The sequence below is a fragment of the Entamoeba invadens genome (assembly GCF_000330505.1).
Source record: "Entamoeba invadens IP1 unplaced genomic scaffold scaff_1105074724819, whole genome shotgun sequence".
NCBI classification, from domain to species: Eukaryota; Evosea; order Mastigamoebida; family Endamoebidae; genus Entamoeba; species Entamoeba invadens.
In genome coordinates this window covers 334041-357904 of record NW_004443623.1, presented here as the reverse complement: position 1 = coordinate 357904, position 23864 = coordinate 334041, and the positions used below count along the sequence as shown (strand labels likewise).

Sequence of the window (23864 nt, the reverse complement as noted above, 5' to 3'; positions counted from 1 at the left end):
TTGTTTTATCACAAACTTTTTTGTTTTGTAGCAAGTGACGTTGTTTTATGTAAGGTTTAATTAGTACTTTTAATTAATATTAACCATTTTATTGTTTAGCAATCTTCAAATAAAAACGCTAAAATGTTCTTTGCATTTTATTTGTTAAAATAGTTTTCATTAATTAAAAATAACTATAATTATCTTGCATTATTAAAACAATTGAACAAAAAGGGGTAACCTTACTGTATTTATTTTTAAAAAATTTAAACAAAAACTTCTATTTAAAAACACAAAACACAATTCGTTACAAAATCAATCAAATAAACAATACATAATAAATTATCTAATATTTTTAACTATAAATGTTAATAAAATTACAAGTGACAATTGTTTGCCTATTTTTTATTGATCCATTGTCATGGAATAACAAATAGTCGTTAATTTAAAATATTTTTTAAGATTATCTCTTTTAAAACAATAATTTTTATCATATTTTTGTTTTTGATGTGTTTAAATAACATTATTTTAACATTATTGTTATTCAAAAAATTAAATTATTATTTTATTATTATTATATTATTATTTTAGACTCTATATTATTAATGGTAAAATAATATTATAAATATAGTTTGTAATCAATTCTAACATCCAAATAATTTCAATTGTTATCTATATAACAACTGCATCATTTATTTCACATATAATCATTTTATTGATCATTCACTAAACCAGCGTGTTTCTGTTTATATAAATTAAATGCTTATTTGTTTTGTTTTAATTTTGAACTATATGTTTCATACAAAACGCGCTTTATTACAAACAATATGTATCTTTTATAATGATAACATTATAAAAAGGGGTGATTATACCATTTTTATTATAATTAGACATAAAATACAATTTAGTTTTAATTACACAACATTGTTATATCATCTATGTGATCACTTATCACTTCGATGACATCACATTGTAGTAAAGATATGATTTATTATGCTTTATTGTGTCAAAATTGTCTCTGTTGATTGTTACTATTATTTATAACAATCATAATTATAAAACTATTATAAATAACATTATTAATTTTAACAATTTATTAATTTATTTTATTATTAATTATAGTTTAAAATGTTGTCATTGGTTTTGGTTGTGTTGTTTTTACACTTGTGTTTTTTTTGTTTTTCATTATCTCTATACATTTACTATAAGTTTTTTGTTTGTTGACCAAAAATGCATAATTTGAAAATGAATAAACAGTGGCTGCAAAATAAACAATTATTTACCAAATACAAATCTTTATATTCTAAATAGATTGCATAAAACACGTTTTGCCTTTTGTTTTTGTTTGAAAATGATAAAAAATTCAAATTACAAAAAATGAATTTATATCTTGCTTCCTCGACAGTGGCACGACGTGAAATTCAACGAGTGACCATAAAACCTCGTGGTGATCAAAGTTTAATTAAATACGATTATTTTTATTGTTAAAGTTGATTTTATAAATTTTTCTCGATTTTGCGATTTTTGGTACTTTTGAAAATGTATTTTAGTTATTTTTTGTTTATTTTAGACTTATTTTTTTAAGATTTATTTTTCAAAGTCGGAACAAACAAAAGTGTCTTTTCATCTTATCTTATTTCTTTTACAAAACAATAGTAAAACCCACTTTTTTAAATTTTTGTATTTTTCAAAGTTTACAAAAAAATATTTATTTTCCCTTGTTATTGTTTTTGAGATCAATTGCATAATGAAATTTCAATACACCTCAAAGTCTGTTATTTATTTTCTTTTCTTTGTTATTTTATGATGCAATTGATTTTGAATATTCCGGACCAGTATGTTTTACGATACAGTTTGGTCTTTGTTATATTTTATTATTAATTTTATTATTGTAATAGGTTGTAGACATCTCAATAAAATTTTGATCTGACTTTTCCATTGAACTGTGACTTGTTTCTGAAAGGATCAAGCAAAAAAGTGAACCTTTGTTCATCCCAACTTCAACAAAAAATCACTTTTTTACTATAATTTATAACAATTTACTATAAAAATATACTAGAGCCGTCTTTCCAGGGTGTCTAGCTTTTTTTGAAAAAATTAAAGAAAAAGGTCACATTTACATTACAATTGACTAAGATTTTTTTTACAAATTTTGATTTTTCCCATCCTCGAAGGGTTAATATAAATATAAAAAAACAACTCAGAGTGTGTTGAGTGTATTAAACAGTTTATAATTTGTTATATCAAATATAAACTAAATTGATTAACTATATCATAACTATTATAATACTATTAAAAGAAACTATTAGAAAAAACAATAATAAAATGTAAAATACAAAACTAATAAATAATAATTAATAAATTATCAAAAAAAATTTCAAAAAGAAGGCACTTTTTAATTTTAAAACGTCAAATATAATAACAAGAACATCAATTTATAATTAGAAATTGCAATGACAAGATAGAAAAACAATAAAGGGGTACTACTTGTTATTCAATTCCAAAATGAAACAAAAACTACAAAGTTATTTTAAGACTATTTGAAAACATGTTTTGTAAACAAAACACAATTTTATTATTTTATAACCCATTTTTCCACTTCTTTCACTTTCGCTACTTTGAATATTTTTGACTCAATTCTTTAAACTCTATGATTTTCAATTCAATGCCTCTGATTAATTGTTGTGTCTCCTTTGTATTAGTTTGTATTTTTACAATTTGAGTGCATTTGTTCAAATTCCTTGTATCAAGGTTCCCTTTTCTAATGTAAATATCTGATTTTAAACAAAAATGGACAAAACGATTCATTTTTCCTTGAAATTGAATCAAAAATAGATTTTTTGTTTAACTTCCGTTTAGGTAAACAAAAGTCTTTGATTGCCATCCCATATTTTATTAAGAAAAATAACACGTATAAAATACATAAAAAAGCGGGTATAATTTTGATCATTTTTGAGGAGTTTGAAGGCAAAGAAAATATGATAATCTCGATTATCCACAATTTAAAAAAGTGAGTAATTGGTATGTTTATTAACTTTTGTTCGGATGATAGTCAGATGTATTGTCCTACAACCAAGTTATCATGCAGTCAATTCCACTTAAAAAACTTAAGAATTTTTTATTATTTTTTAAAAAATTAAATAGTACTTATTTTTATTTTAACTAAAATAATGTTATATAGTTATTTTAATTATAACAAATAAAATACTATAATATACTATAATATTATTTATAAAAATTAATAAATTTATACAATATAATACTACATCATAATTATTTTTACAATATATTTTATTATTATTCTTGATGTAATTAATAAATATAATATATATTATGATAAATTAAATGTATATTCATCAAATTATTAAAAAAAATAAAAGACATTTAACAATTTAAAATGTGTAATTACAATAATTATCAACACATTTACTGAAAATCAAGAGCAAAACAACAACAAGTTAATATTTTAATAAATCATATTAATATTTTTTAATATTTTTATCTATTAACAACAATTTATATATTGTGTGAATATCTTTCATAATGTTGTAACATTAAGTTGTCTTGAGTATACATATCAATAATCAAACCTTCATTAATGTTATTTTATATTGTTTGGCGTTTTAAGCACCTTTTCAACAAAAACATTTGTTGTTGGTATTATATGAGAAATAGTAATACTAAGTTTATTAAATCACATTCTTGTAATTGATGTGTGAATATCAATATTTTCAACAATTAGTCAATTCCAATGATGGTGATTAAAACAAACTATAATGTTTATTAAATTTGATGATATAATGTTCGGAATAGTTTGTTATTTTTGTGTTAGTTATAATATGTGTTAACTTGTTGCAAACTTTAAAATAAAGAAATTACAATTGTGTTATTATAAACAAAATCAACGATTTCAAAACAAAAAAATATATGTTATAATAATAAAATCACAACAATATTATCTGTATTCATTGTTTTGTTTGAAATTTGTGTTGTTCGATGAAAAGTATTGCATAGCAACATTTAAAATAATAACTGCATTTATTTTTAAGTTGATTTGGGTGTTGAGATATGTGGATATATATTAAGTTTTTCATTAAAAATTTATAATCAAATACCTCCATATTTGTCAACATGATTAAGATTATCTACTATTGTTTAAATATTTTATATTATGATATTATTAAACAAAAATCAATTACTTATTATTGCCGTGTTATACACCAATAATTGACCAATGCAATGTAATGATATAAATGTTGTAATCACTTTATCGATAGACGATCAATTGTTTAATGTAGTGTTATTATGTTTATTTCAATGTATTTTAAATATTATATTGATCAATCTATCAAGATTTAAAAACACAACACAAGTTAAAGTGGTTCGATTGTTATGATAATATACAATTATTATTTGCATTAACAATAAATAATCTATTTTATTGTTGTGATATTTTCAGAATGTGATTCTGTTGTCTTCATATTAATCAACTGTTGTTTATTTGATCATACTATTACAACGAACATTTATTAAATAATTATTATTCATTTTATCAACAAAAAAATGGTTTGAAAACCATATTATTTAAATATATTTTTAGTTAAAATTTCATTTAAATGATATTATTACTAATAAAAAAGTTTTTTTTGAATTTAATTAATATATTAATAAATTAATTTACAATATTTATTATACTTAAAAACCCATCAAAAATAAATTTAAGATCAAACAGACAAACAAAGACAAATTTAATTTATTTTGATAAAAATAATTAAATTATTATGTATTATAATGAATTATAATATATTATAAAATATATTCAATTATGATAAATAAACATTAATTTAATAGTTGTTCAAAATATATATTTTTTGTTTGAATATTAACTATAAAATTTTTTTTTGTATTATAATTTTAATTTTCGAAATAGTTATACAATTTTTTAATGTGATAAATCGGTAAAAATTATTTTTGTAATAACAAGATAAAAATAAAAATCTTTTACCACAAATGAACAAATAGCATGAAAATTATATATATTTTACTTGAGAAGATATAACATTTTACCAGTTTATTAAGTTGAAAATTGCTTAAAAATAATTAATTTAAAAAATGATGTTGTTTTACATATAATCAGAAAACAATAAGATGGTTTTATTATAGTTTATTTTAATTGATTATTAATTATTTTTTTTGTTGCTTCATTTGACTAAAAATAAATTTCAAATTCCAAAACGGGTTTTTTAAATGTATAATGATAATCTTTTTGCACAATTGTATTTAATTTGAACATAAAAATACAAACTAACGGGATTTTGAAAGTATTTTTTTATTTGTGATGGCATTTGATAAAATTGGGTTGCCTCTCTTAAATAGAGTGTTTTTCATTAAATTAACACCATTTTGTTGTGGACAACTTAATAATTTATTGTTAAAACATTCATGTTTTGATTAGTTTTTAAAGAGCAAATAATTAATAACAATAGTTACATTATCATAATAAATAGTTTGTTCAATTAAGACTAAAATAAAATTTGTATATTAAAAACTAAGTTTTTATCCCGTGTTAAAAACAATCTTTTTTTGTGTATTATTAATTATCTTTTTGTTTCAGAAAAAAAGTTTTTCTTTTTCATTAACCAATCCAAACAACATTTGCTTTGTTTTGTTAAACAAATTATTTATTTTATTTTACATTGAAAAAAATCTATTTTAAAAAATAAAATGAAACAAATAAAGAATACAACGAAAAAACACAATATAAATAAATGATCTGTAAAAAATATTTGACAAAGATTAATAATTGAAATATAACTTTCGTGGTTTATAGAAACGTTTTTAGTTTCTCCACGAGGGTTAACATCGGAGCGAATAGGAAGGGAAGAAAACCCAGATATGAAGCGAAAAAGAAGGACCAAACATATAGCAGGAGTGACCTAGAAAAGGCTAGAGTTAAACTGTTGGGACCCGAAAGATGGTGAACTATGCTTGTAGTGTTTGAAGCCGAAGGAAACTTTGGTGGAAGGACTTAGGAGTGTTAACGTGCAAATTACTTGCAATATATGAGTATAGGGGCGAAAGACTAATCGAACTATCTAGTAGCTGGTTCCACCTGAATATTCCCTTAGGAAGGTTGAAGTGAGAAAGTAGTGATGATTGGTAAAGATAATGATTGGATGTAATGGAGAGCTTGACTTTTCAACATTTTAACAAACTATGAATAGTCGAGATATTCTAAACGATAAACATTTATTAGGAGTGAGCATATGCGGACTTCAAATCGGCCAAGTCTGGTAAGCAGGACTGGCGATGCGGGATGAACCGAACATACGGATAAAGTATCCAAGTCTTGCATGAGGAGAACCATAAAAGGTGTTCATTCATATTGACAATAGGACGATGGCCATGGAAGTTGGAAATCGCTAAGGAGTGTGTAACAACTCACCTATCGAATGGATGAGCCCTGAAAATGGAAGGTATTATAATGAGAGAGAGTGATACTGTATCCTTGTGGAGGCTGAGGCACACGAGGAGTAAGGAAATGCATGGTGTCAAGAATTCAGAAAGTTATAAAGGTAAAGAAGTAACTTCTATTGGAACAGACTTAAGTACAGATCTTGGTGGAAGTAGCAGATACTTAGAAGAGGAAAAAATATCAAAGGACTGAAGAGGAGAAAAATTCCTAGACAACATTAATTGGAATATGGTGAATCAATCCTAAAAGACGGATGTAGATTTAGTAGAAGAAACTGAGCTTGAAAAAGCGTTTACGCATGAAAGGGAAAAAGACTAAAAGTTCTTTATCAATAGTCAAAAAGTCACGAAAAAAGGACTGAGAAAGTGGTAACAGGGGATGAACTTTGGTATGGGGTATGACGGTAGCGACAAGAGATCTCTTTTCTTGTTAACACGGAGGAACGGGCATTGAAATGAATCAAGCAGAGGTATGACTGTTATACCCATGGAAGAAACAGGGGGTAGTTTTGTTATTGTACTGTGAAACTCAAAGACGGTCAAAATCAATTATATTCGCAAAAGAAAGTACTTAAATTATCGAAAGGAAAGAGTATTGTATTGATTCAATTTTTATTGTCTTCGTTTTAAGTCTGTTCGGGAATTTTATAAGTAAAGTCATTCCGAATAAGTGTGCAACTTTATTTTTTCTTTGTTTTTTACTCACAACAAAGGTGAAACTCTATTTTTCAACAATAACAATAACAAAAAGTAGAATTAGGTTATAAATCAACATAAAATATAACTCGATAATTAAATGATAAGTTCAACTGCTTGTTTAATTAAAAAGCATAAAAATTCCAGAATTCCAATTGTCATACAAAACGAATAAAACGGCGTTGTATATCGATTGTGGATGGCGCAGATGTCAAACATCTCTTTATAAAAGAAAATAATGAGACAAGCCAATTCGTGTGATTCAAAGATTTTCTCGCTGCAAAATTTCGATAAACAGGAGACAGTTGAATGGTGCAACCCAAAAAACTAATTGAGAAAAATTGTGTAACTTTAGTTATAGTTTAGTTATAGTATATTAATTAGAGTAATAGTTTTAATAAAATTTGTTTGTGTTTTCTTGTTTTGTTTCTAAAAAACATATAATTTTTTTACTATAATTATATTATAAACAAAGTTGCACTGACACGTCAAAGTTGCACGGTTTTAAGAATGACTTTAAATTTTATATTTCATCTTGTTTATTATTATTTATATAATTCAAAAATTGTATCTTTTATGTGTTTTTACAAAAACAGGGTTTTGAAATATTGACCAATAATGCAAATATTTTCAAAAAATGACCAATTAAAACGACACCCTCGTTTTTATACCATTCTTTTATTTTTTATAGGCTTATTTCACTTACTGTATATTAAATTTTATTCAAATTATTGTATTTTTTGTTATTTGGTTTTTGTTATTGTTATTTTGTTTTATGGATTATGTTATTGATAAAATGTAATTTGAATTTTTGTTTTAAAAATGTTATTGTTTTAGGGTTTTATCTCAAAACTGTATTTTTATGTGTTTCACGTTATTTACTAAAATTCCTATAATTTCTTCTTACAGTAAGAGAAATTTTAGTTCATTTCTCCGACTGTAACTACTATATTATTTTCTATATATTATAATTATTTAACTGTTTATTTTTTACTAATGTTCTATAAAGGGACCAACGATGAGGGGAGTTTAAATGCATTTTGCAAAAATTATTGCAAAAAAGCACTTCATGCCCAATTATGTATTATAATTATAATTTAATAAATTATTTTAAATTGTATTTTAATAAAAAAACCCTTTGGTTGTTATGTTCATATTAGAATACGTGAACTTCAAATAAATTAATTTGATGACAAAACTAGAGTCTGTGTTTTTAATGAATGTTTTTCTTCATCTAGAAACTTTGAGAGACGTCAAAAAATTCATTTGTATTAACAAAAAATGCCAACAAATTGTATTGTCGATACACATAAACCCCTTTTTTTCAAGTTTGTGTGACATATTGGAATATGAAAAAATATTTGCGCCTGACACATTAAATCTTGGTAATTTTGCTCCACCAAATTTATTCAAATTTACCGAGAAATCTTGCAAACAGTTTACCTCGACTTTTTTACGTGAAGTGAATTGGCGCTTTTTGGTTGGATTTTCAAAAAACCCCAATTTTTTAAGCAAGGTTGAAAGTGCCCAAATTTCACACTTTACAAAGCATAACACTAAAAATCCACTGGACATAATCTCTCTTTTTAAAAACATGCGCAGAATATCAATTTCTCCTCGTTCTTTCTACTCACTAATGAAACTATTTTCATCACAAAAAATATCTCCCGCTTTCTTCCCAGAAAAAGTGACTTTTGTGCTTTACGACACAATATTCGATGAAAATTGTTCGATGAAAACATTTGGAGATTTTTTAGTTGAAATGAAACAACTATATAAGTTTGAAATCCATTTCGAATGGCGTGGAAATTTGGAAGTCGACGAAAAAATCGCAAAATTTTTCTTTGATTTTTCAACATCGCAATTTGCAGAGAAAATTCCTCTCAATTGTATTAAATACGTCAAACCCATATTCCCTGGAAAAACGCTTATAGATGTGAAGAGTAGAATGGGCCAATTTTGTTTTGGTGATCTTGCTGAAGTAATAGAAAAAACGGCCTCACTTTCCACTGTTTTCAATTGTGACTTTTACGACTCTTATGATTTTTCGACTTTCAGATGTAACACATCAATACCTCTCAAAATGGTATTTTCAGCAACTCGAAACCAAAGTTTAACTATTGGAGAGTTTTTCCTGAAAAAGTATTGTTAGAAGCTGATAAACATGATCGAAAGACTCAAAGAAATGTCGAAATTCTATTTAAATCCATAAATAATGGAATTAAATATCTGACGATAAAAAATGGAGTTAAATTACTTTTAAACAAATGTCAAATGGAATTTTTTATTCAGAATGAAACGTACAAGTTCCCACTTATGTCATTGGAAACAATTGAAATTTTAGATACCGACGATTATACTCTTAACATTCAAAATTTAATGAATTTAAAGGTATTTTCAATCAAAAATTGTAAAAATAGTTCTTTTGTACTTCCGCAAATGACTGATGATAATTTTTCTGTGAAAAATTGTCAAAATATTACCTTTGAAATTGTTGCTAATAAAAAGCAAACGTTCTATTTTAAGAAAACCAAATTGGTTTTTGTTCATTTTATTGAAAAGAACAAAAAGGAATCAAAGACGTCCTTCCGCTCTCTTGACTTTACAGACTGTGAAGAGATAAACCTCACAAACCAAATTTTTGACTCTCTCAAATTTGTGAACACAATAAAAATCCATTATCTTTTCGAAACCAAAGTCGACAAATTGTTTATTTCCAATTCAACATTTGTTCCTCTTTTTACTTTAGAAGTCAAAGACTTAACCATTGACAAGCAAACTCAATTGCTCTTCGACTTCTTTGCTGTTGAAACACTTACTCTTCTTCATTTGAATTTTGAAAAAGATGGGATCTTGAAACTATTACTTCCTTTTGAGGGTCTAAAAATTCTGAAATTTTATTTTTGCAAAACAAGTATAATTTCTTTTGCTAAAAACACAACTGAAAAACTTGAAATTGTTGGGTGTGAGAATTTGGGATTTGTGAACGATTTTATGTCAACAAAAAAGATTGAAATTCGTGGATCAAAAAACATAAGTCTTCCCGAACTTCCTTCAAGTTGTATATTAGAAGATAAAAATGAATACATTTTTAAAGACAACACACAAATCACAGATATTGGCAAAATGAGAAAATTGTACTTTAGTCAGGTCAAATTTTTTGGTATTGAAAATATCGAATTGAAATTCTTGGAATTTATTAGTGAAGTTGTGACATTTACAAAGTGTACAAATATGGCATGGAACAATCACCACGACATTAAAACTGTGAATATTGATATCAAACACTTAAAAATTGAAAAAAGTGAACTAAGAAATATGAGAATTATGAATCAACCTGAGACTATTGAGGTGATCGACTCCAAAGTGACATTTTATAAAAACGTTGGGTGTCCAGAGAAGGTCAAAGTAGAATATGCCAAATTTGTGAATTCGGTAGCTAATTTCTCTGAACTAATTTTTGAAAAAGTGGAATTTGATAAAATGAAAAATTTTGTTTTAGAAGAAAAAATTTGGTCATCAGAAATGAATGAAAACGAAATTGATACAATTAAAAAAGAAAAGTGTTTAAAGACAATTTCAGTGTTTTTTGAGACGGAATGCATTTTTAGAAATCTCAAAGATGCAACAGTTGTGTCTCTTTGTTCAAACAAAAATGAGTTAATTTTTGAGAAGTGCAAAAATGTAATTGTTCATGTGTTTGCTTCGACTTTTGTAAGACAGAAAAGTTGTGACAAAATGATAGTCAAGAAACATGAAGATGTCATAACAGTTGATTGATTTTATAAGTAACATGTTATATTAATAAGAACATTAATTAAAATAAACAGAAATGTTAAAATAATCAAATAAAATGTATTATCCAAATAATATTTGAAGCCTTTGTACCACTTCATTCATTAAAATTCTTTCATTTGGCTGTTGTTTCCAGCAGTCTTCGATAAGTTTTTTAATTTCTCCATTTTCAATGTTGATTTTTGGTCGTTGACCTTTTGATATTAAATTGGTGATATCCCAACTGTATAAAAACATTTTTTCATCGAATGGGTCTGTCCATGAAAAACATTCCAACATAGTCACTGCTAACGAGTACACATCAGCCGCCAAAGTATATTTTTCGACATTTGTAATTTCAGGCGCCATATACTTTGGTGTTCCAATTGACTTGGTGTACATCAGAGTGTTACATAAGCTATTAATATTTCTCGATGTGCCAAAATCAGTCAATTTGGCATTCACTTTGTCATTAAAACTGAGGGACACAACAAGTGTGTTATCTGGTTTAATATCTCGATGTAAAACTCCATTGTTATGTAAATACAAAATTCCTCTTGCCGTATCTAACATTAGTTTGATTCGCATTTTCATCTCGATGTCTTCACCCTTTTTAACTTTTATCAAGTCACTTAAAGATCCATATTGAGCAAATTCAGTGACAATACATATTCGGTTTGGTACAAACACAGCTCCATAAAAGTGAACAATATATTCACTTCTAAATTTATCGAGCATGGCAACTTCCTTTGCAAATGCGTCCATCTTTTTATTAGCAAATAACATTTTAGTATCTTCCCCTTGTTCATTTTTGCTATAATTTTTGGTTTCATTTCGATCAGTTTTTGTTTTGTTATTGAAAGATGGACGTCGTTGTGTATTTCCACGTGGTGAGAGTGATGGCCTTCTTCCCGACAGATTTGTTGTTTCCATTAAACTTTCTTTTTTATCTTGTGAATATGAAACATTCGCTTCATTTGTGTTTATTTTAATGGTAATGTTTTTAGACAGCGTTTTCTTTGTATTATCAATTTTGTTTATTACTGCTTCTTTCATCTCTTTTATAGCAACTTTCTCTCCTCTATACCTTCCCAAATACACTATACCAAATGATCCCTCTCCCATTTTCGCGTCTTTTATTAACTCGTCTGGGTCGAGTGCTGTTGATCTTTCTGACGAAAATTCACAAGGAATATTGAACACTCGAGCACATCCCTTTTTCAAGTCAAGTGCTGTGCATATAATGTCAAATGTATAATCAGTTGTACAGAGGGGATATATCGAAACAGTGTACTTTACTGCACGTCCCTTACGTAGTGTTACAACAGTAGCAGGAAATACATCAACCAAAAACTTTTCATCTTGCGTTTTTGTTGTAAATTGAATTTTTAGCATTGAGTATGTATCATTGGCCAAATAGAAATCAAACTCAGAATCTTCACAGACTGGTATTTCATTTGTGAATTTGATTATTTTAGCAGAAGACAATATGTGATTCTTTGCATCACCCAATTCATTAAATTTGACACCCTTTATTCGAAGGTCTTTGATGTAAAATTCACTAACAAGTTCTTTCCAAACTTTCTGTTCGGTTTTGAAGTGTTTGTAGAATAACAACAATGCGATAACAATTATAAGCAGTATTATTATCAAAAATCCAAATACAATTGGAAGTACAATGGCCAATATATTAGTGTTGTAAATACATTCATCACCTGATACACTCGGATTGTAATTTCCTTTACACCTCGAACATTTTTTTGTTTTTGAGTCATAGGCATTACAATTGGAAACTGAAGTCCATACAACACAACGGTTAGATACAACATTTAACACATATTGATCAACACATGACGTACACATCTTGCTTTCGCATTCTTCACATCCAACTGGACATTTTAGACATTTGTTATATTCATTCAAATAATACCCATTTTCACATTCCATACATCCATATTGTCCACTTCTTTTGCAATTAAATAAAGTTAAAGTCGACAAACAGCTTTTGTTCTCTGTTGTTGAATATTCAACGTCTTCATAGAACCCTCCATTTGTATTACAATTAACACACCCATCTGGACTGCCTACACAATTCTCACACTTTTCACTGCATTTGACACAATCATACGTGTTTAATACATACCCCATTTGACAAACAGCACATCTCAATCCATCAGGGAGAAATATTTTGCATCTTTGAGATATATCTCCAACATATTTACAGTCTTTATTCATCAAATCGTAATAATACCCAAAATTACAAGTGATACAATTCTCCGCGTTATTCAAACATGTTGAACACTTTTTGTTACATTGGCGGCAATCTTTACCAGAAATGTAATATCCTTCCTTGCATTTTAAACATCCCGTCTCACTATTTTCAATACAAAACTCATTCTGAACTTCCTTTAAGCAAACCGACTTTCCAGAAACTTTCACAAGCGATAATTCCAAATTACATTTGAGGCATTCATACTTCGACGAATAAGAACAAAAATCCGTTGTAATTTGAATGCAATTTTTTGATGCGTCTAATGTGTAATTTTCCTGACATTTAATACATTGCGATGAAATTGAGTCAATGACATCACATTTTTTCAACAACTTTTCATAACAACTTCCTGCTATTAAAATGTAATTGGTTACACATTTTATGCATTTAATTCCACTTGCACCTTCAACAACATAACTTTCACAATTTGATCCGTCATATGTAATGCATTCCCCATTTTTTAAATAATATTTTTCATTGCATGTCGAACACCCCTCAAACGAAGGAATTAAACAATTCTCTATTTTTGTACACGTTGTTTCATCAACAAGTTTGAACCCAATTTTGCATATTTCACACCGACTCGATGTTGTACAAGAATAACAATTTTCCATACAAGAAACGCAACTTGGGGGAGATTCATTGTTCAAATAATATCCCATAGAACAATTCATACATCTTCCAAATGCAAATTCTTTACAATTCGTGTCATCATTTTTCATTGCTTCAAATTGTATTGAATTTTTAATTTCTACACTTTCAATAGTATTTTGAATTGGTAAAATCTCATTATAAGGCACACATGTGCGTTGGCCATTCTTTTCCAATATTATAGAACATGTGAAATTCCTTTCAAAATCTTCGCAAATTCCAGTTGATGTTATCGAGTTGTAGCATTGGATACAACCAATTCCTAATTGATGATACAAACAATATTTATCGTTAATGTACTCATACAAATATTCATCTCGTGCAGTGGAGTTAAAATAATCAGTATAGAAACAATTTGATGTTGTTGTGCATGAAGAACATCCTTCTTTGCATGCTATTTTAATGCCCGTGGTATCAATAACATTTGAAGTTTCAACACATTTACGGATGGAAAATGATTCAAATGCTTTTCCAACTTCACAAAAAGTGCACTGAAGTGCTATTGTATCAAACTGTTTCAATGCCGCTTCCGATGTATATTCACATGAATAACATCCATACAATTTATTACTACATAAATCAGCTGTCGTGTTACTAGTTTTGTACTTGTTCAATCCTATTTCTTGACACCTCCCATCAACTTCAATTTGTTTTGCAGTGCATTGAAGGCTTTCTCCTTTCCAGTTGGTTTTTTTCCAAATTATTTTATTCCATTTTTCATCATTCTGTTGTTTTGTTTTTAAACTACATTTCTTGTCAGCTGTGAGTTCATATCCATCTTCACAACTTTCACAACCCAATTCTGAAGAACACACAACACAATTGCTAATGTTCAATCCACATGAAATACAATTTCCATTTGCATTAAGATAAAATTCGTTTGATTCACAGATTTCGCATTTGTTCTCGTCTTGTTTACATCTTCCACAATTCTTTTGAGCTTCCCAACAATATACACATGCGTTTGTTGTTACATTCAAAGTGTAAGGTATGTCACATTTATTGCACTTCCCATCAAAATCACACGAAATACAACTTCGAATTCCACAGTCTTTAGAACATTCGATATTACCACTCACTGTGTTATTGAACAAAGAAAGTGTTGATATACATTTCGTGCATTTCGTTTCATTTTCACACGAAAGGCACCCATATAAAGAATCACATGGTAGACAAAATCCATTCATTAAATAAAAGCCAGGTAAACACGTTAAAGCAGATGTGGCATTACATTCAATGGAATTATAAAAATATTCGATACATTTACTACACAACCCTTTATCATTAAAGTAATTACTTGAACACTTGGTACATACAGTATCAACTGGTGAGCACTCAATACAATCCGAAATAAGAGAACATGGTTTACAATTTGAATTGCTTGATCCATAACTTGTATATGGATCCGGGAAATATCCTTTTTTGCATTTTAAACATATTGCAGACTTCGAAGTACACTCTTCGCACATATTCAATTCATTACACGAATAACACATTTCTTCTTTTGTAAAATATGAATTTGTACATTGCAAACACGTTGAATTTATTGTATTACTACAAAGATGACATCCATCCATAGTTTCACAATTCACACAATAAGGAGGGGTGGTTATGAGTGACATATTAAATAAACACTCCAAACATGTACCATCAGATGCACATGTATGACAATTCTCAATTGCACATTTCCTACAATTGTTATTGGAATCAAAATAAAACCCATCACCACATGAAGTGCACACATCCCCTGTTGAAGAAGTACACCCAGTAACAACTTCATTCAAAATTAAACACTTTCCTTCATACAAAAGAAAATTATCTTCACATAGCGTGCATCTCCCATCCTTTGCGTTAATACAATGTTCTAAAAATACACACTCTCCGTTGATTAATTCATAATACGAATCACATTTAATGCATTTTCTGATAAATGTTGAATTATCATTAGCATAATTAGCACAGTTTAAACATCCACCAATCGTTGAACATCTTTTACACGTGACTTCTGGAAAATATGAAGGAACACACACCGTGCAAACAGACTTTTTTGTTGCTGTTGTTGTTAAAATTTGGCACTCAACACAGTTATCGAAGATGTCTTCACACTTTAAACAAATAGAATCGTTCATATAATAATTTTCTTCACACATTATACATGAATACTGAGAGACTGTTAAACAATGTGCATCGCTTTTTGAGACGTATACATTTTTATATAAAATAGTATCAACCCCTTTCGTTACATTTTTAACACATTTAAACCCTACCAAAACATAATTTTCAATGCAATTCATACATCTACTATCATCACCAATATTTGTACATGTTTCTGTCACTTCACATTTCCCATCATTTAAAACATTTGATTTTTCACAGTCGTAACATTTTGGTGTCGTCACATTAAAACACCCCAAATCTCCACACGTCGGACATGTGACACACTGTTTTGTTGAATTTAAAAAGTAGCCTTCATTACATGCGTCACATTCTACAGTAAAATTATTGGGTGAAACTTCGATGTTGTGACATTCACTACATTCATAATTATTTATGGCTTCATTACACACAATGCAAAGCCCGGTAGAGGTTAAAACCTTTCCATGCGGACACGTCAAACAACTCGTTGCATTACAAGTTAAACATGCGCGAATAACACAATCGGCGCAATAACTTATATTCATATCACTACTTGGCGATTCCTCCGTCTTTAAAAAATACCCCGATATGCATTCTTCGCATGTGTTTTCATCCAAACATTTTAAACACCCTGACTTGCATTTTCTACACTCGCCATTAACAGTAAAATGTTTTTCACTTGGACATGTTTCAGTTTTCACATTGCCTTTTAATTCCATTTTGTTCATAAAAATGATATCATTACAATTTTCAAAAAAATCATTTGTGTCAATTTGAAGTTTGTTCATGTCAACTATTTTAAGCATTAAATTTGTTGAAAAAACTTTAGAGGACAACACTCTAATTTTCTTTGGAAGTTTTAAAAAAGTGAAATTATTCAACGCAAAAGCTTCATCTTCCAACATTTCCATTTCCTGCGCAAACGTAAAGGAAGTTAATTGGCAGTTATAAAACGCTTTTGCTCCAATAGTAATTATATGTTCTGTCCCAACAAAAGAGGTAGGGTGAACTCCATAAAATGCTCGTTGTGGAATAGAAACAATTCCAGACAAATTAAATAATTCGATACGAGTATTTTCAAATGCGGAAATCCCAATTTTAGAAAATCCAAATTTCGTCGAAACTTTTCTTAAAAAAGTCGAATTAATAAAAGCAAAAGAATTGATTTCTACTTTTTCTTGAATTGTAAACAGAATTTCAATGACTTTTGATTCACTAAAACCATAGAAACCAACACAATTTGTATTTCCTATTTCCACGTACATACAATTACTCTTTCTGTTAAAAACAGCACACCCTTTGTTGTCTAATTCATAACAATCCAATTTCTTTGAAAACGCTATACATAGTAAACTTATTAAAATCGACAAAAATCGGAGTTTATCATTCACCATCAATTTTTTTATTATTTCAGTTTTACCAATTCAAAATTTATCAAAAATTTGTAATTTTTTCAATGTTTTGATTTTTAATTATTTTAATAAATAAAATATTGTTTTTTTTCACCTCACTTTTTCTTTCAAAGTTTTTATAACAATAAAAAAAAATTGTTTTAAATTCGTTTCAAAAAAATTATAATTAATATTATATTATCAATAGTTACTTATAACAATATTTTTTTTTATTTTCAAAAAATAAAAACTAATTTTTATCTTTTTATTATAATGTATAAATAATTATTATAAACAAACTATTAACTTTGTTAAATAATAAATTATAAATAAAGTGTTTTTTTTTATAACACATAAAAACACCAATCTCATTTTAGATAATAATTCAAGACTTTAAAAAAAAACTAAAACTAACTCCATTTGAGTTAGTTTTAGTTATAAAAAATAAAATCAAAGTAGAATTTTGTCGTGGTTAGACAAAAATTTAAATGATAATTAAAATTTTAATAATGAAAGCCATTATTTATTAAAAAATAATAATTAACAACTGATTCAATGGTTCTTTTGTCTAACCATAATTTAAACCAATAATAAACGATTAATGTTTAAATTAGAAGTTTTAGTTTTCACACACAAACTTCATAACATTTTCCAACTCGTGTTTCATTTCCGTAACAAAATCTTTGTTGAGTTTTTCTGGGAAGAAAAAGAGGGTATGGAAATGATTCTTTGAATGCCACGAGTACAACACAACTGAGAATGAGTTAACATCACATGGACACAACACACCCAAATATGGGTCATTCATATGGTCATATAGTCCAATATTTGAGCATGTTATAATTCTCATTTTCGACAAATCTGGCGCGTTTTTGATTGGAGTGAACACCAATGTTTTCTCATCAATTTGTTTAAACGACATTAATACTTGCACACAACAATCCGTCGTTTTCATTGCTTCTCGTATCTTATAATTGCACTCTTTTATGTCTTCCATAAGATTTTCCTTGCCCACAATAGATGGAAAATTAGCACCTGCAGCACAGTAAAAATTTCGATGCTTTAATTTATCGTCTGCATATTTTGAAATCCGAGTGTCACTTGGACAATACACTGAGATTTCTTCCGAGTTGTCAAACTTCATGAAACGTCTTGTTGCTCTTTCTTGTGAAGCCATTAAAAGAGCCTGAACTCCAATTTTGTTCTTTTTGCAAAATGAAATCACTTTCTGACAATCAAAAGAGTTGTACATATTAATGTATTCGCACTTATCTGTTATTGGGGGTACCGCTGCAACTTTTGGAATATCCCAACACTTCGGATTTGTTTCCAACAATTTATCTTCAATTTTGTAGAGCGTTCGGTAGTCATAATCATAAAGTTCTTCATCATTGAAGTCCATGTGAAATTCATTTGGAATTGCATTTTTAATGATTTGATATAAATTGGCAATTGTGCGCCCGTCACATATCGCGTGGTTTGCATATAACTTTACACGACTTACAACATCATTTTCTGAATATTCAATGCAGAAGAGTGGAGTCCCTTCTTTGTGTAAATCATACTTCGCAGGTTCTACTTCTCCAGTTTCTTTGAACGGAATTTTTACCACAAAAATATCGCTATTTTCAAAAAGCCAGTTATCATCAAATTTGTACCAAAATGGATGTCCATCTTTCATTCTTATATCAAGGTGAAATGGGCTGTATTTGACAATTTCTTTAATAACTTCTTTTTTAAAAAGTTCAAAGTCAAATTTGTCGAAAGTGTCACTCAAAGAAATGCAAACAAATGACAGTGGATAGTCGTAGCCATTCAGTGGGCGTATCTCTGTCATTATTTTTGAATTTTTAAGTTTTAATATATTATATTATAGTCGTAAAAAATGTTGTTTTTTCGATTTGTGGGTTTGAGTTTTATCAAAAAATTTTTATTATTGATTATTATATTTTTATTTGATTAATTATTATATATAAATACAATTATATATAATTAAAAATATTATTTATATAATAATAATTTTTGTAAATTTAATTATATTGTTATCTAAATTTTTATATTATAGTAAAATCTTGAAATACATTCTCTTTCCGATCGGATGTTTTTAAGATCTCAATTCTAATTACCCACGTCACCATTTAATAACTAAAATGTTCATTATTTCCAGCAACAATTATTTTGGAAACGCCTGGGAAAAATTTCATTAATATACACCAAAAAATAAAGAAGGTTAATAGACAGACTTTATAAATAATTTCAATGTGTAATAACACCTTTACTTGATTGTGTTTCAAATGACAATATCTTTTATGACAACGAAATAATTATTGAACACAATGAGTATTTATTAAAATCAAATAATCAAGTTGTTTTTTTTATTTCATACATTTTTGGAAACTTTAATTAAATAACAAAAGATTTATTTAAGTCTGTTATATGTTATTTATTTGTGTTTTTTATCATAGTCAAGACTTAAATTATTTTGACTGTTTGCAAGTTTGACCAAATGGTCAAGTTTTTGATTATTTTAGAGACATTTCAATTTATTATTTATTTAAAAACTCATTGAAACAGTAAATTGTTTTTAAGTGAGTTTCTTTTATAAAAGTGAGTCAAAAAGCAAAGAAATGAGTCATTTGTACAAGTAAATTTCAAAATTAAGAAGTGAGTTAAAAGCCATGAATTGAAAATATATTGGAATAATTAAGAAATTAATAAAACATTGAAGCGATGACAATTTCATTAATAACATTAATGGTTAGACAAAAGAACCATTAAATCAGTTATTAAATATAATTTTTATTAAAAATAATAGTTTTCATTGAGCTTTTATCTAACCATTAAATTATTTAAAACTTCTAAAAATGATGATCTACAATCTGAAAATAATGATTGGAATTCCAAAGTATTCTTTATTTCAATTACAATCAACTAAATTCCAACATAAATTAAGTTGTTTATTAACTTGAATTTTACAAATTACCATTAGCACGATGTCAGACTCGAACAATTTACAAACGCAGCTTCTTCACTCTGAGAAAACACATTTAAATCACTCTCATATTCTCCCCATTTTTCAAACCTCTACATTTTGTTTCGATTCAACAAAGCATGGTGCTGATATTTGTTTAGGAAAAGCTGATGGTCATGTGTACTCCAGAATCAGTAATCCAAGTGTTGAACAATTTGAAGAGATGGTCAAAAACGCTGAACATGCAGAAGGATCAGCTGCTTTTTCTTGTGGAATGGGAGCGATCAACTCTTCTGTTTTGGCGTTTCTCCAAAAAGGAGAACATTTGATTGCTGGAGATACCCTTTATGGATGCACTGTATCATTATTTACACATTGGCTCCCACGTTTTGGTGTTGAAGTTGATTTAGTCGACACTTCCGATATGGAGAATGTTAAGAATGCGTGGAAATCAAACACAAAGATGGTCTATCTTGAAACTCCAGCCAACCCAACTAATAAAATATCCGATATAGAGTCTATAGCCAATATTTGCCATGAACGTGGTGCAAGATTAGTTGTCGACGGCACTTTTACATCACCTGTTTTTATGAAGCCACTAGACTTGGGTGCCGACATATCACTCCATTCATGCACCAAATACATTAATGGGCATGGCGATGTTGTTGCTGGTGTTACTTCAACAAAAACAAAAGCAGACATTGAGATCATCAAAACATACAGAAAAGATGCTGGAAGTTTAATGTCGCCCATGGACGCTTTCTTATGTGTTCGAGGGATGAAGACTTTACCTTTAAGAATGCAAGTACACCACGAAAATGGGTTGAAAGTTGCTCGTTATTTAGAAAAACACCCAAAAATCATAAGAGTGAACCACCCGGGACTAGAAACATTCCCAAATCATGAATTGGCAATGAAACAGATGTCGGGGTTTGGAAGCACTTTTTCTTTCGAATTAAAAACATTTGAGTCGGCAAAGAAATTGATGGAACATGTTAAATTGTGTACGTTGGCGGTATCACTTGGATGTGTTGATACTCTTATTGAACACCCAGCTTCAATGACTCATGCGGCAGTCCCAGAAAATATAATGAGACTACAAGGGATCACACCAGAAATGGTAAGAATTTCAATTGGTCTTGAGAATGCAGATGATATCATTGCCGACCTCGATCAAGCATTAGCAATGTGTTAAGTCTTTATATCACATTTTTAATGTTTTTATTTTAATATATTATATTATAATATATATAATAATTATAATAATTATTATTAATGATGGATTATTATCACTTATAAAACTCATTTCCAATACGTTTTGAATTATTTATAGTTTATCATATCAAACCATTTATAATAGAATTAAAATATGTTTATCAAAACGTTCTGCAAATAAAATTAACAAATAGAAATTGTATATCTGGACTTTGTATAGAATGTCAAAATAGTAATAAAACCATGGAATGAAAATTCGTGTTTGAATACAACTTGAATAAGTTACATGATTTTACTTTATTAACAGTAAACATAACATTTGTAAGAAAAATGTAATAATGTATTTTTATTAAGTTTAATATTTCCTCGAAATACAGTTTATCCATAAGAACAATTAAATTGGATATGAAAATACTCATTAATTAGCCATTTCCATTTTATTTCCATACAAGAACGCGAATACAGAGTGGCCGCCATATGTTTTTTCTTTTTGTTTGTCCTGAATAAGTTCGGTTAAGTCGATTGTTTGATCTCTTTTATAGAAGTTACGTACTTTTCCAAACAGTTCATCATCAATGACTCCATCGTAGAGTTTAAGATAATAATATTCCGAATAACTCAATTCTTTAAGTACCCGAGGGGTGTTTTCAATTGGTCCAATATGATAAAACAGTTGTTTTGTTTTCCAATCGATATAATAATATTTCGAATATCTATGATAAAACATTTCATTGATGTCAAGGGAAGAAAATCCTCGTTTTATTACATCTTCTTTCATTGCACCATTAACTTCATTTTGTCGGGTATCTATTGGTCGTCCATGATAAAAGGCTTCCAATTCCTCATTTGTTGGGACACATTCTGTATTGTATTGGTTTACTTGTTCTGGATTCCTTAGAGTATTGTCTTCGGTTGTTGTCATCGTATTTTTGTTTAGTTCTATGACAATACCCGGTGCTGATGTAACATAAAGTGGATGTTGATTTGTACTTTGCATTGTGTCTATCCCGGTTGGTTGGTTTCCTTGTTGTTGAACAAAAGTGTTTTGGTTATCCATAATAAGTGTATTTTGATTACCATTTTGGTTGATAACAGGAGGATATGTTTGTGGTTGACTTTGTTGGAAAACATTCTGTTGAAGAGGATTTTGTTGAACATCGACAGAAAGTGTGTTTTGATTTGCGACTGGCATTGTTGGTAAAGCTGTTCCAATTGGTTGGCTTGTTTGTTGTTGAACAACCGTGTTTTGGTTCACATTTGTATCAGTTATGGGGATGGTTACTTGTTGTTGACTTTGACTCTGTTGAAGAGAATTTTGTTGAAAAGTATTTTGTTGAACATTCATTGGTGGTGCGTTTTGAGTTGGATTTGGCATCAATGAAGAAGTATTATTAAATATTTGATTATTGTATTGTTGTATGTCTACAATAGCATTTGGGTCCACATTTGGGTTGATGAATGGGTTGGTAACTTGTTGACTTTGACTCTGTTGAAATACATTTTTGATGTTGTTCTGTATAACATCGACAGGAAGAGTGTTTTGATTTGCGACTGGCATTGTTGGTAAAGCTGTTCCAATTGACGTATTTGCTTGTTGTTGAACAACCGTTGGTTGTTGATTGACAAACGGTGTATTTTGGTTTATACCAGTATCAAAAACAGATGTGATTTCTTGTTGTTGGTTCTGTTGTGTTGTTGGAATTTGCGTTAAGAATTGAGAATTTAACTGATCAGCAACACCGACATTTTGTTGTATTTGTTGAATATGAAATTGTTGATTTGGTTTATATTCGAAAAAGGGTGTTTGTATAAACAGATGAGATGGTGTTGAGTCTTGTATCACATCTAAGTTTCCACTGAGCACATTTTCATCATTTTGTGTTGGTTGTATTGGAATTGATGGTTGTGAAATTTGGGAAACAGGAGGTGGTGTTTGTTGTATGATTTGGGTATCAACAATTGGAGTTTCGACTTGTTGTATAAAACCATTTAAGTTTTTTTCCTTTGGAGCGTGTGTTTTGATACTTTTAGAAGCCGAGTGATTCACAACTTTAGCGCTCTTTTGCTTTTTTACATATCGGTGGCTTCTCCGTTGGAATTTTGGTCTATCAGAATAAATGTATTTGCTGTGTGATGGTTTGACTCTTTGATTCTGACTTTTATATGAACAGTTTTCTAATGGATGAATTAGTAATTTCGAATTTGTAACCAAAGTATTCATATCTTTGGAATAACAGTATTCGTCCAATTCTACTTCCGAATAGAGAGATATTTTTGGCGTATATAGTGGCAGTTTATGAGTCAT

The 23864-nt window shown here is 28.4% G+C and overlaps 4 protein-coding genes across 4 annotated transcripts; 1 reads left to right on the top strand and 3 right to left on the bottom strand.

The window, feature by feature from the left end:
- Window positions 1-11007: 11007 nt before the first annotated feature.
- EIN_508950 (protein serine/threonine kinase, putative) lies at window positions 11008-15033 on the bottom strand (the record flags this gene model as incomplete). Its single annotated transcript, XM_004259607.1, has 1 exon — window positions 11008-15033. The coding sequence occupies one exon, from the start codon at window positions 15031-15033 to the stop codon at window positions 11008-11010; it is 4026 nt and encodes a 1341-aa protein (XP_004259655.1).
- A 2959-nt stretch (window positions 15034-17992) lies between these two features.
- Window positions 17993-19210, bottom strand: EIN_508940 (hypothetical protein; the record flags this gene model as incomplete). The annotated part of the gene is made up of 1 exon (XM_004259606.1): window positions 17993-19210. The coding sequence occupies one exon, from the start codon at window positions 19208-19210 to the stop codon at window positions 17993-17995; it is 1218 nt and encodes a 405-aa protein (XP_004259654.1).
- Window positions 19211-20366: 1156 nt separating this feature from the next.
- Window positions 20367-21539, top strand: EIN_508930 (methionine gamma-lyase, putative; the record flags this gene model as incomplete). Its single annotated transcript, XM_004259605.1, has 1 exon — window positions 20367-21539. The coding sequence occupies one exon, from the start codon at window positions 20367-20369 to the stop codon at window positions 21537-21539; it is 1173 nt and encodes a 390-aa protein (XP_004259653.1).
- A 438-nt stretch (window positions 21540-21977) lies between these two features.
- EIN_508920 (hypothetical protein) lies at window positions 21978-23864 on the bottom strand (the record flags this gene model as incomplete). The annotated part of the gene is made up of 1 exon (XM_004259604.1): window positions 21978-23864. The coding sequence occupies one exon, from the start codon at window positions 23862-23864 to the stop codon at window positions 21978-21980; it is 1887 nt and encodes a 628-aa protein (XP_004259652.1).